Genomic DNA, 13,639 nt, shown 5'->3' on the forward strand with positions numbered 1-13,639 from the left:
AACCAGGGCAGCCCAGTGGAGGAAAAGGCTGGGTGGTGTCAGGACTGGACCTTATAAACTGCCCTGAGATAGGCCAGCAGGCTGCAGGCAGGAAGCCAGGGCTGGTAAGCAGAGTCTGCTCAGCACCTTTCTCCCTTCTGAGAGCAATAAAGCTTTTATCCACATTACCCCAGGGTAAAGAAACCCAAAGAAACCCAGCTTTCCCTGCAAATTCCCCATCAGGCCACTAGAGGTCAGTGTTTTGATTTTTAAAACCAGAAAAGAACTATTTCATGGGACATCACAGAAAGAAGTATAGGAAGAGAGAGCCTCAAGGAGACCTGGGGTCAGTCAGACCGTGGTTTATTAGAGAAAGAGGAGCAGGTGGAGCCCCTGTCTTTGGGGGAAGGCCTCACGATGCTGGGTGACACTTACTAAGCCTGGGCAGTCACTGCTGTTCCTCAGGTGAGGGCGGCAGCCCTGCCAGATCAGGTGGAGTTTGACCCTCGCTGGGCCCTGGCAGCCACTCCGTGGGCGACGGCTGCTTCTCCACAGGGGAGGGCTCCACCGCCATCGGCTGCTCGCTGGTGGATGATCCTCTCGCAGTTGGTGGTGGAGTTTCCATCAGAGCAGTGAGGTTCGAGTTGGAACCTGGCACCGTCCCCTCCTTGGGAGGGCCCGGACTCCTTTTGCCAGGTGTATGGCCAGTTCTTCCAGGACAGTTTCCGGATCTTCCAGAGGAATGTCTTCTCCTGCAAGTGTGCTGACTGGCTCTTCAAAGACAGCTGGCTTGAAGGCAGCATCTGGCTCTCAGAAGAAGTCATCTGGCTCTCCTCCGCTGATAGTGGTGACTCCTTGGTTGGTGGCAGACTCTGGGGAGTATATGGCCACGGTTCCTATGACAGTGACCTCTCCTGCCTCTTCGGCAACTTCTCCTGGAGAGACCCGGACAGCCGGTTTTTGGGGAGAGAGTGCTGGCTCTCCTGATAAGGAGAGGACTGCCCATCCACAGGCAAGGATGAGCTCACCTCAGAGGCAGGCTGAACATCCTCGGAGGACACCTTCCCCTGGTGCTGGCGCCTGTTCCTCCCCAGGAACGACATCCTCCTGGGGTACCAGGAGGACTCCTCCATGCTTGAGGGCAGCTCATCAGGTGGCCTCGTGTGACCAACCAGCGTGTCGCTGTTGACCCCTGGTGACCTCCACAGAATTGTGCCCTGTGTGATGAGGTCCGCATAGCCCTCCCGGTGGGAGAAGGCATAGCTGGAGTGCCGGGTCCGTGCCTCCCGGAGGACATGGGGTATGGGCTCCACGGTGATGATCTCCTCCTTCTACAGAGCAAAGGGGAAAGCAGGAGTCATCAGGCTGCTAAGCCATGTTGACTGCTTTCGGGTCACCTGCCCCTCCAGTGGGGGCCAATCAGAGCCCTTTGCCACCATGGATTGGCCAGGCTCTTTCCTACCCAAGTTGACCCATGGAGTCCTCCATGGGACCTGACTTTTTTCTCTTTTTCTTTGGCCACACCGCGCAGCATGTGGGATCCTACTTCCCCAACTAGGGATCGAACCTGTGCCCCTTGCCATGGAAGTGCAGAGTTCTAACCACTGGACCCCCAGGGAAGTCCCATGGGACGTGACTTTGGACCAGCCAATCAGATTCCTTCCCTAGGACCTGACTTTGGATCAGCCAATCAGAGTCTGGGGCAGCCCAATGTCCAGCCTGTGTGGGTGAAGGTGGCAGGTTTGTGGCCATGTCCTAGTCCACCATTCCAGTCAATTCTGGGGCCCAGCCCAGCTGCGACCCATCCTTCTAGATTCTGATTTTATGAGCCAGTGAGTCCTCTCCCCCACCTTTTTTCACGGTGGTAAAATACACATAACATAAAATGTACCATTTCAACCATTTTTAAGTGCACAGCTCAGTGGCATTAAGTACATTCACACTGTCGTGCAACCATCCCCGCCATCATCTCCAGAACTTTCTCGTCTTCCCAAACTGAAACTCTGTCCCCAAGAAACACTGACTCCCCACCCCCTCCCCCAGTTCCTGGCCGCCACCATCTACTTCCTGTCTCTATGGATGTGACTCCCCCAGGGATACCCTGTGAGTGGGATCAGACAGTATTTGTCCTTTTTTTTTTTTTTTTTTTTTCGGTACGCGGGCCTCTCACTGTTGTGGCCTCTCCCGTTGCAGAGCACAGGCTCGGGACGCACAGGCTCAGTGGCCATGGCTCACGGGCCCAGCCGCTCCGCGGCATGTGGGATCTTCCCTGACCAGGGCACAAACCTGTGTCCCCTGCATCGGCAGGCGGACTCTCAACCACTGCGCCACCAGGGAAGCCCTGGTCTAATTCTTTTAAAGCAGCACCTTTGAGCCTGTTCTAAGTGGATGACTTCAATAAAAAGCTACAGGAGGGAAAACGGCTAGAGAGTGTGTTTTTAGATCATTTTCGATTTAGGAAATCACTGATGGGTAGAAGAGTTGGAAGAGACCTCAGAGACATATAGCCCAGCTCCCTTCCCGAATGCACGAATCCAGACTAGTTAAAAGAATATCAGTTTCAGTTCCAAAAACCACTTTATGTGCATTGTGGGATTGAGCAAATAAGTAACGATCGAACTTTTTTACCAGAATCAAGTTTCTCACCATCAGAGATAAGAGTCACAAAGCAGTAAACGGAAAAGGCTAAGCTGAGCCTTGTTCTGTGGGTCAGGAAGCAGAGGTATCAGTGTGAACTCACATACACAAAAATAGATAGATGGATAGGTGTCGATAGAGATATAGATTTGCATCTAAACATGGGTTAATATGTGTGCATTTCCTAGCTCTGTCTACCGAGAGGATAATGGCATCCCAGTAGCAAAATGACCACACTAAGCACTTGGATCTTGGTGTCTAACTACCGTTCTCTGGTGAAGAGAACCAGGGCTCCATATGGGAACGGCTCATTCCAGGGTTGGGGCACGGAAAAGACAAAATGGGCCTGGAACCTCTTGTAGCACCAGGAAGTGAGGATGTACTCAGAGGAGAGCAGGCACGTGGCAAAGGGGCAAATCGGGGACAACTTGAGCAACAAAGCATAGAATAAAATAAACACCCATGAGTCCACACTGATAGAAATAAATAATTGAATAAATAAATAGGGGAGAAGGAACAGTTCTTCCCATGGAAGAATTCCAATTAACAAATACAGAAAGACTGGACACTGTCCCCTCTAAGATCAGGAACAAGACAAAGGTGCCTGCTTTCACCATGGCAATTCAACATTGCACTGGAAGTCCTAGCCAGAGCAATTAGGCAGGAAAAAGAAATTCAAAGTATCCAAATTGGAAAGGGAGAGGTAAAACTATCTCTATTTGCAGAGGACAGGATCTATATGCAGAAAATCCCAAAGGATTCACAGGAAAGCTACTAGAGCCAATAAACAAATTCAACAAAGCTGAAGGGCACACAGATCAACACACACACAAAACTGTTTCTATATACCAGCAATAAGCAATCTCAAAAGTGAATTAAAGACACAATTCCATTTAGAGCAGCATCTAAAAGAAGAAAATATCTAGAAATAAAAAGTAAAACAAAAATATATATTTATGGGCTTCCCTGGTGGCGCAGTGGTTGAGAGTCCGCCTGCCGATGCAGGGGACACGGGGTCGTGCCCCGGTCCGGGAGGATCCCACATGCCGCGGAGCGGCTGGGCCCGTGAGCCATGGCCGCTGAGCCTGCGCGTCCGGCGCCTGTGCTCCGCGACGGGAGAGGCCACAGCAGGGAGAGGCCCGCGTACCGCAAAAAGAAAAAAAAAAAAGTAATAATAATAAATATATATATATACATATATATATTTATGAGGGCTGCTGCTGTAAAGCTCTCTCTCAAATACCTTGGCATTAGTGACGGGGAGCTCATTCCCTCTCACTGTAGTCTATCTTCAGACAATTTCCTTACACACAGTGGACATCACTGCCCTACAACTCCTCTAACGCTCTGGAGAGCACAGCCAGTATTCACCATGATACTGTCAAGAGTCTTGAAGTTAGGGAACCAGCCCCCATAGTCTTATCTTCTCTCAAGTTCAAGCTCTCATTGTCTCCCCTTGAAGGATGTATATTTGGAGCACCTGTCCTGCCCTTGCTCCAAAGCTCAAATTTGCCAAATATCCCTGAAAAGGCTTGGCACTGAGCTGGGCGTGGAACCATCCCTTCCCTTCATCTGGAATCTCTACCTCTATGAATGCGGCCAAATAAAAGTCTGTGCTGCTCTGTGACTTCAGGCAACTCTGCCCCGTGATGACCCGAGTGTGAGCCTGCCTGCTGCCTTCCTGGAGGCTATGGGAAGGACACGGCAATCCCAGAGCCCACCCCCCCGGCCCCCCCGCCCCAAGAGGGGAGTTCCCTCCAGCGCACCTGGGCAGTGAAGCCGCTGTAGAAAGCGAACCAGATCTGGACCATCATGCTGGCCAGCGTCTTGTAGACAAAGTAGCGCAGGAACTCGCAGACGCGCGTGTAGGACCAACGGCCATGCACCAGCAGCCGCCGCCGCAGGAAGCAGAACTGGGCCAGCACATAGTCGCTGTTCTGCACCGCCTGCATGCCCTCCTGACCCGCCAGCCCCATGCCGATGTCCGCAGCTGCAGGGGCACACGCAGCCTGTCGGCCCCGGGCCCCTCAGCTACCACCCCCGCCTGCTGCCAGCCGCCGGCCTCCCCGCGCGCTGCTGCCCACCACCCACGAACCGTCACACCAGGGACAGGCGTCTGGCCTGCAATAAGTCCACCCTCTCCTCTCTGGGCTCCTGCCAGGGCTCCTCCTCTTCCAAGCTCACGTTCTGGACCAGGGCCCGGGGCTCCGTGCGCAGGGACAGCAGCAGCTGGTCCTGGCCCGCGGGGGACAGGGGGCGCGTCACTCAGCTGCACCGCTGCCCTCCAGGAACGCCCCGACTGGGCCCTCCTCCGGGCTGGACCTGACTGCGTCCTTCCCTTGCTCTCGCCCTGCTGAGAACCATCTCTCGGTGTGACGCTTCAGGCCCTTCGCCTTGGCTGGTCCAACACCACATCTGGGGGCCTTTTGGTGGAGGCCGTCCCCAGCCCCCTCCCAGGTACCAGGGCCCCGCTGCCCACCCTGAGCTGACACTGACCAGGAACTCCCCGTTAATGACCAAGGCCATTTTGACGTGCAGGGGGAGCTGTTTGTTCAGGTGGCCCTTCTTGCCACCCTGCAGGCTATTACTGCTCTCCCAGTAGACCTCCAGGATCTGCCTGCAGGGGTCCAGCAGGGGCTCAGCCACACCAGCCGCACGGGCTTCCTTGCACCCACTCCCCAGCTGTGCCTTGGTTTCCCCCTCTGGAAGCCCCACCAGGCAGAGGCTGAGGGCATTCTGCAGACCCCAGAGCCATGCCTGGGCCATGGGTGGTGCCCTGCCCCAACCCTTACCCCCCCAACACAGGCTCATGCACCCAACCATCCAACCCCCACGTCTTACACAATCTCCTTCTCCTCCAGAATGATCATGTTTTCCAAGAGCAGCTGGCAGGCAAAGCCGATGTTCACCGCTGTCTCTGCAAACCAGCCCAGATCAGCCCCTCCACAGCCCCCTGCCTGGCGGCCATGCCCACTCTGCCCATCACAGCAGCATGCCCCTCCCCCTGGCCACAGCAATTGGTTTGGAGGAGGGCATGTGACCAGGCCAGCCAATGAGAGTCAGCCCTGAGACTTTGGTTGCAGCTCTGTGCAGAGGGGGCTCCATTCCACTCGCCTGGCTAGAGCTGGGCTGCCAGTGAGAGGTGGGTCTGGGGCCAGGGCCAAGGGATCGTTAGACATATCGTGCTTAGGGCCCCAAGGCACTTCCAGGAACCCACAAAAATGAATTAATTTGTTTAAAAAAAATAAAGAAGAAGGAAAAAAATGAATATAAAAATGCAGCCTGGATATTTGTCTTTACTCCAGCACAGCTGTTAAACGTCATCCTAAATATTTTGTGTGTACGTGCCTCCTGTCCGCAGAAGTTCTAATGCAGCCCTGCAGGCACCCATGCCCAGTGGGGCCCCGGAGAAGCCTCACTGGAGTGGAGTCATGGCTCCACGGCCACAGGACCTGAGGTTCCATTCCAGCTTGGCTCCTGGGTGGCTGAGCAACTGCGGCAGGTGCCCATGCTCTCTGAGCCCCGCTGGGTCATCTATGAGGCAGGGGTAATGAGGGCCCCACTGCATGGCGCTGCCAGGGGGCCAAACCCCAAGGAGACGCTGAGCATGGCACCGGCCCGCCCGAGGGAGGCGCCCAGGGGACCCCAGTCCATTGTTCCCGGTCCTCCCTTCCCAGGGACAAGGTGGAGGGCAATGCTGAACTCAGACAAGAGGGATAGGCCAGGACTTCCCTGGCGGTCCAGTGGTTAAGACTTCGCCTTCCAATGCAGGGAGTGCAGGTTCGATCCCTGGTCTGGGAGCTAAGATCCCACATGCCTTGTGGCCAAAAAACCAACATATAAAACAGAAGCAATACTGTAACAAGTTCAATAAAGACTTTAAGAATGGTCCACAACAAAAATAAATCTTTGGAAAAAAAAGAAAAAAAAAGAGAGATGGGCCGACGGTGGTGCCCAGGCAGGGGTGAGCTCTCCCCGCGCCTCCCTTCTCCCCACGTTGGGGGTGGCCGCCCTGGGACCCACCTTGCTTGTCCCCTGTGGGAACCCACACTTCGATGTTCCCCTGCTTGAGACACTTGATGGTGTCGAGGACACCGTCCTGGAGCCTGTCCTCGAGGGCTGTGGCTCCCAGCAGCCGGGGGTGGGCGTGGGGACAGCCTGAGCAGGGAGCCAGCTCCCTGGTGGGGCTGAGGGGCTGGAGCTGGGGTGCGGGCGCCCCTCCCCCTGAGCTCCACCCACCTGGAGGTTCTGCTCCATCTCCTCGTACAGCGGGTGCAGGGCGTGGGCACGGTTCTGCAGCAGGATGCTGGCTTCCTGGTGCCGCTGGCACCACTCTTCGTACATGTCTTCGTCCACCTCCTTGCAGGCCATGCACAGTGTCCGCAGGGTCTGCTCGGCCAAGGACTGGGCCCCGGGCGGGCAGGCGGCGCTGGCACCCCCGCCAACCCCTGCCCCCTCACCCGGGCACCCCTCCCTCTGCCTGGGGTCACCCAACCTACCCACCACCCACAGTCTGTCTTCCCGGGCAGGGGGAGCTAGGACCACGTGCCGCCCTGCTCCACACCCGCTCTGTCTCAGCCCGCCCCCTGCCCCCCCCACCCCCCGCCCGCCGATGCCCAGCTGTTTTGCCCCCAGACCTCACAGGCAAATTCTAACTATTCCGCAAGACACTCGGTGCAGCCCTGCCAGAGCCCTCCGCCGTCAGGGCTCCCCCAGCCCCAGACCCCTCCCTCTGCCTCATTTTTCAAGGAGCTGAGGCCTCTGGGGTGGGTGGAACTGTAAGGATCCTGGGGACTCTGTCTCCAGACCCCAGGAAAGACCCAGAGCTCGCTCGCCCCAGGGGGGCCCATCGTGGCTCCTTCCTTCCCTCCTACGCCCCAACCCTCCCCCAGGCTTTTCGCCTGTTGCCTGGGGTCTTGCTTCTGTTCCTGACTGAAGGTGGGCTTGAGCGGCTGAGCTTGGACAGGTCAGAAGCTCCAGACAGGCCTGTGCTCCTCTCGTGCCTCAGTTTCCCCATCCACTCCATAGGCGGTTAAGCCAAGCCGTCTTGCCGAGCTCCTGGGCTCTGGGTCATGGTTCTGACTGCACTTCCTCGGTTGTGGGTCACAGACCAGCTGCCTGCTCCCCACCCCCCACCCACTTCCCGGCAGAGGTAGAACAGGGCAGTCTGGGAGGCCCCCGTGTGGAGGGACACAGGACATTTCTTTCCCCAAGCAGCCCCACTGGCCCCTGTGCGGGGTGAGGCTGGGGACCTGCAGGGTCAGGGCTGGGCCAGCACGGCAGGACAGCCCCATGTCAGGGTCGGGGCGGGAACAGCTCCCTGGAGGTGGGGACCTATGGCTGAACCTTGAGGACCAAAGGATGGTGACTGAGCGCTAGAGTGGAGGAAGGCATTCCTAGCAGAGGGAATAGCGTGTGCAAAGGTCCTGAGGCAACACCTGAGCATGGAGGAAACTGCAAGCCAGAAATTGGGGTTCTGGGGAACCCCGCGAGGTCAAGGAGGGACCAGGATAGACAGGATAGCAGAACACAGAAAGACAGTCTGGAAAGTTGGGCCAAGGCGTTTGGGCTTCACCCACGGAGACAAAAGTTTTGGGGCAGAGCACGTCCTGGAAACTAGGCCTGGCTGGGATAGGGGGGTAGCAACCAGAACAAAAGCCTAACCACAGGGTGTCCTTGCGTGACTGAGAAAAAGGTATTCCCTTTGGGCAGGTGCAGCTTGGAGTTTGGCTCCCTCTCCAGCGTGTGTGTGTGTGTGTGTGTGTGCGCGCGCGCGCGCGCGTGTGTGTGCGCGCGCGTGCGGGCGCGCGCGCGCGCGCGCGTGCTGGGCAGAATAGTGCACAACCTGATCAACTGTACATGGCCGCCCTGGGTACCTGAGGCCATTTCTCTGCACACTCTCCTCTCCTGCCCTTCTCCTCCTGTCCCTGTGCCCTTGAACCTGCCCCTCCACCCTCCCTTCCCACAGGGACTCATGGCCAAGGCCTCTTCCGTGGTCCACTCCATCAGGCCTTTCTTCTGCAGGCACTGGAAACTGCCCATCCCTCACCCATCTCCATCCATGACCAGCCTGATGCCAGGAAGTGACCCGGCGGGTCCCAAGAACCTAATCCTTCCTCCTGGCCCTCTGGGATCAGCTCAGCCTGCTGGGGCCAAAGGGGTCAGGAGGCCACCTTAGACCTGGAGGGGCCACCCATGCACCCTCAGCATCCAACATATATTGAGCGCCTCCTGTGTGCCAGGCCCTGGGCTGGGCAGTGGGGACCCAGCCATGAGGGTGCTCCCAGTGTGAGGGGGGCTGGACACTGACTCACCAGCCACACAGACAAACACGGGGTAGGACCACCCTGGGTCTACAGAGCCACGTGGGAAGGTGGGAAGGGAGGGCTTCCTGGAGGAGGTGGCTCGAGCAGGTAGAAGGAGTGGAGTGGGCACAGGCACTGACCCCTGGGGCTGCCCCACCCGCCCCACCTGGAGGATGATGATGAGAAGGAAGTAGAGGCTGGACATGCGGTGGAACTGCTCGTACAGGTTCAAGGGCAGGAAGGAGAAGACATTGTACTTGGCCCGTGGATGACGTTCCTCTGGGTCAAGAGCCGGCAGCCGGCATGGGGGCGCCGCCCAGGAGGGCCCGGGTTCCCACCCAGCCCCATCCGCCTCCCCCTTCCCTCCGGCCATGACCAGCGCGGGTGCAGACCCAGTGAGCCGAGCTGTGACCCCAGGACTCCCCGCGTGAGACGCAGGCCGGGGGTTTCAGGTAGAGCCCAATGGACACGCTGTACCGTGAAGGTTGCCTAGTAACTTATTTAGGGCGGAGGAGACACGCGAAGCGCCAGCACTGGACCCCACGACTCGGCGAGGGCGGCGCTACAGTCCTCAGGACTAAGTGGACTGACCCAGCATGCAGAGCTTGGGTGGCAGGTCCCGGAGGCCCCGCGGGGGTTGGGCCTGCCCACCTTGTACTTCTTCCTCTGCCAGCACAGGAAGACCTTCTTCTTGAACTGGTTGTTGTAGGACCAGTTGTTGGTTTGCACCTCCCAGGTGAACTCTGAGGCCCGAGAGGACAAACACGGGCTAATGACACCCCGGAGGAGGGCTAAGGGGCCCCCCGGGGATCCAGCCCGTAAACAGATGAGAGGGCCCACGCGGCCCCTGCACAACAGTAGGCACTCGGGGAGCCCAGGTGGATCTGAGCATCCGGCTCCCCTTGAGCCAATCTCTAGGCCCTGGGAGACCCACTCACGCACATTCCTTCTACAGAGGGGTAAACTGAGGCCCAGGGACGGGTGCCGAGGTGTCCGAGGCTCCACTCCCTGCCCAGATAGTTCTGGGCTCACAGGCCCACAAATCCTGAGTCCACCTTTCAGTGATAGGATTTTGAACTCTTTGTAACCCACTGAGAACCGCGTGCTTGGCCTCCCATCTCCCCACTTCAGTCATTGCACTCTAACGCCCCTTGTCAGGGTCCCCCTGGCATCCCCTCACTCTACCCCCAGCCCTGCGACCGCGCTTGGCCAGACATGCACCCAAGTTCTTCTCCTCCTCAAGGTCTTCTCGGTATGCGAGGCTGCCCGTGCTGGTGGGGCTGTCGAGGAGAGGGGTCTGAGGTCACACTGGCAGCCGGACAGTGCCCACCACTCCACCTTCTTTGAAATGTCACCTCCCACGTCCATCTGCTGTCCCCTCCCCAGGCTCTGGAGGTCCAGTCACCAGCTGTGAGTCCTTCCCCGTTACAGCCGGTCACCTGGCCGCTGCTCCCCACCCCTATGGCCCCCCATGGCCCCCCATGGTCGTCCCTCATCACCTCTCCGGGGCCGATCGCACCCACATCCTCCCGGGCCCCCCTGCTGCCCCTCCTGCCCCAATCCCCACACGGCACACCACGCCCAGCCTGGTCAGGTGCTCAGTCAATGTTTGTTGACAGACTAAATGGGGCCCCAGGGCTCTCCATCATGTCTCAAAGTGTGTTTGAGGACCAAGGGGCTGAGAGGTCTGAGTGTGGTGTTGGGGCAGGGACCGCCAGCCCTCCACAGAGCCCGGAGGCTTCCCACCAGCTAGTTCATGGTCACTCCTAGTCCTTCCGTGCCCTTGGCAGCTCCCCAAATGACTCCCACCCCCAGCACTCAGCAGCTCCCTACTCCCCACGCCCTGGCCCCGCTGTTCCCTCTGCCGGGAGCACCATTCCTGCTCGCATGGCCGGAGCTTTCTCACCCTTCGGCTCTCAGCCCCTACTTCTCCTACTGCCCAGCCTTGTTCTGCCGCCTCCTCTGGGCTTCCCCTCTGCCTGCGGGATCCCCCATCCCATTTCTGATCACCCTCTCTCCTCTGCTTCTTCCCCTGTCTGGGCTGCCTGATGAAACTGGAACCTCCTAGGGCAGGGACTGCTGGCGTCTGGGTCACTGGTGCCGGGGCCCCCAGGGGGAGGGAGGGCCTGGCTCAGGGCCAGCTCTGATGCTCCTGGGGGCCCGAGCAAGGCCAGTGCCCATTCACCAGATGAGGAAAAGTGAGGCTCATCCCGTGGGGCCACAGCCGGGATGAGCTCTGGCCCCACCGGAGCCAGAGCCGGGGGAAACCCGGCCGGGGTTAGACGAATGCTGTGGGCCAGAATCCAATCAAAGCGTATCAGGGGGCAGGGACACGCCCTCCTCCCTCGCATTCTCAGCTCACCGGAACGCCCACTACCCCCCCCCCCGGGAAGCCCTGAGCATTCCCGCAGCGAAGCGGCTCAGGGTTCGACGCCCAGGCCCCTGGGAAATGCACCTGGATATCCGGGCCCACACGACACAGGCGCTCCGGCGCCCGTCCGAACCTTGGCCCACGCGAACCTCTAGGGCGCGCCCCCGCCGCCGCGGCTGCGTCCTCCCGCCCTCAGGCCGGGCGGAGTCCAGAGAGGGTGCGCGGGCGCCCGGGGACGCACAGCTGCGGGAGCGCCGCCGCTCACCTGCGCGGGCCGGGGCAGGCGGGGCCGGGCCTCCTGGGGCGGTCCGCAGGCGTCCAGGGCGACGGACGTGGTGGAGCTGTTAGCCCGGTGCCAACGGGCCTGAAACGGGCCTGAAACGGGCGGCGCGGGCGCGGGGCGGAAGGTTGGGGCCTAGGGGCGGGGCCGGGCAGAATGCAGGGGGCCGAGGGCGGGGCCAGGGTGGAACGTGGGGCCGGGGTAGAGGGGGCGGGGCGGGACCCCAGGGGTGGGGCCAAGACAGAAGGCGGGGCGGGACAGAGGCGGGGCCGAGCTAGGCCTTGCCTAACAGGGCCAAAAGGGGCGGGGCCTAAGGCGGGACCGAGCGTGACCTCGAGGAGCTGGGGCGGGATGGAGTCTTAATCTGGGCCTGGGAATTAAGGAGCCAGTCGCTGGCGGGGGTGGGCTGGACCCGGCTGAAGCTGGGCGGGGCCGGGTGTGTGTGCGGGGGAGAGGCTAGGGGCGGAGAAAGGACGGAGAGGTAATCGCAGGTATGCGGAGCGTGAGTCTGAGCTGTGTGCGCGTTCCAGTTCAGCGAGCATGTCGTACGCGCAGGTACAGTGTTGGACTTCAGGCTGGGGGAGGCTGTTAGAACCAGAGATCATCCCGCCAGGAAGAAGCCCACAGGGTTCTAGCCCGGTGTGTGTCTACCCAGCACGGGGCCGGGACTCCGGGGGCCTTCCTGGAGGTGGTGACAGGGGTGGGAGACAGCGATGAGGCTGGGGCAGCGTCCAGGCCGGAGATGGGGGACTTGAGCCAGGGCGGGGAGGGTGTGTGGGAGGCGCTACTGAAGGTAGGGTCCTCCTAGGAGGGTCAAACTTGGGGGTTCAGGGGAGGTGATTAAGCTCTGTTTTTCATATTCTTTTAGGAACCCTCTGAAGCGCAGAAAGTAGGAAGGTACTGGACACCTCCACCACCCTTTCTCCCCAGCCTCGGGGTTGCTCTCTCCCTCTGGCCCAGCCGCCACCCAACAGACCGAGGGTGCCTGTCTGACTGTGCCCTGCCTGGGGCACGGGCATCCCCTCTGAGCTGATGTTGGGTGAAGGAATGACTGATGGGGATGGTGACAGCACCCAGGAGCTGACCGTCCCCATCAGAGCAGCAGCCTCCCACTCCCATTTCTTGGGAAGACCTGCACACCCAGCGGCCTCTGGGGGATGCCAGGTAAACCTCTCCTTTCCTTCATTCACTGGAGAAACGTTCATCCAGCCCTACCCAGCGGTTACAGAGAAAGACACTGCGGGGAGTGTCTTGGACAAACTGCTCTAACAGCCTTTAGGAGACACCTCACCCGGTGGGCGCCTGTGAGGAGGGGGTCGGGATCGGTTCTCCCCCCTGGGACGGTGACAGAGGGAGAGGAGTTTCCCAAGCAGCGAGTTTGCAAAGGCTCTTTGGCCTCCAAGAGGCAGCAGTTTTGGCAAGCTGAAAGCTTGCACCCCACCCCCAACACCCCCCACACCTGGGAGCTCCTCCCCCAACTGCCCAAGGCCTCCCTGGGGCACTCATGCTCTGGGGAGGGGGACAGACCACACAGAAACGGGGCTTCTGGGATGCTGCCTGCATCCTTTCTTTAGAAGAACACTCCTTGTTCACAGAGGGTGGGGGAAAGTCAACTGGTCACAAGAACAGCCCCGGAGGGACACGATGGTGGCAGAGGCCTGACTTCACCAAGAACCCTCCCCTCAGGGCCCCTGTGGACAGAGAATGTTGCTCACCATCAAGCCTTCTGCCACTGCAGCGCCACCCCCCTTCCCCACAGTGGTGCGCCGTGAGGGGATTCAGGATGGAGAAGAACCAGATACTGGCCCTGGATAGCTGAAGTGCATATCCAAGGAATGATTTCAGTGAGCCCAGACAGCATCTAGCATCTTCCCATACACAGAAAAGCACTGCAATCATTAACTAGAGATGTCAGCTTTTTGTGATTAGCAGGAACCTTTTGATGTTTGACTCTATGGGGTTTTTTTCAGCAAAAACTCCGAGGAACAGTTCCTCAGAGCTATATGAGAGGCAATGTCTTGGGCTACAGTCCTCAGTAAGTTCCTGGAATAAAACATGACTCACAGC

General features: G+C 59.2%; 1 protein-coding gene and 1 long non-coding RNA gene across 2 annotated transcripts; one reads left to right on the forward strand and one right to left on the reverse strand.

The window, feature by feature from the left end:
• Window positions 1–335: 335 nt before the first annotated feature.
• ATP8B3 (ATPase phospholipid transporting 8B3) lies at window positions 336–10,394 on the reverse strand. The gene is given in 13 exon segments (XM_070045095.1): window positions 336–661; window positions 663–1,310; window positions 4,383–4,625; window positions 4,720–4,851; window positions 5,113–5,233; window positions 5,458–5,533; window positions 6,640–6,774; window positions 6,852–7,020; window positions 8,818–9,185; window positions 9,188–9,200; window positions 9,573–9,664; window positions 10,143–10,201; window positions 10,351–10,394. Coding segments are annotated over 13 exon segments (2,334 nt in total). The 3' UTR covers window positions 336–427.
• A 1,593-nt stretch (window positions 10,395–11,987) lies between these two features.
• Window positions 11,988–13,626, forward strand: LOC132597053 (uncharacterized). Its single transcript, XR_009563332.2, has 3 exons — window positions 11,988–12,127; window positions 12,441–12,736; window positions 13,259–13,626. It is a non-coding gene; the product is annotated as an uncharacterized lncRNA (long non-coding RNA).
• Window positions 13,627–13,639: the final 13 nt, after the last annotated feature.

This window comes from Globicephala melas, chromosome 3 (genome assembly GCF_963455315.2).
Source record: "Globicephala melas chromosome 3, mGloMel1.2, whole genome shotgun sequence".
In the NCBI taxonomy this organism is placed as follows: Eukaryota; Metazoa; Chordata; class Mammalia; order Artiodactyla; family Delphinidae; genus Globicephala; species Globicephala melas.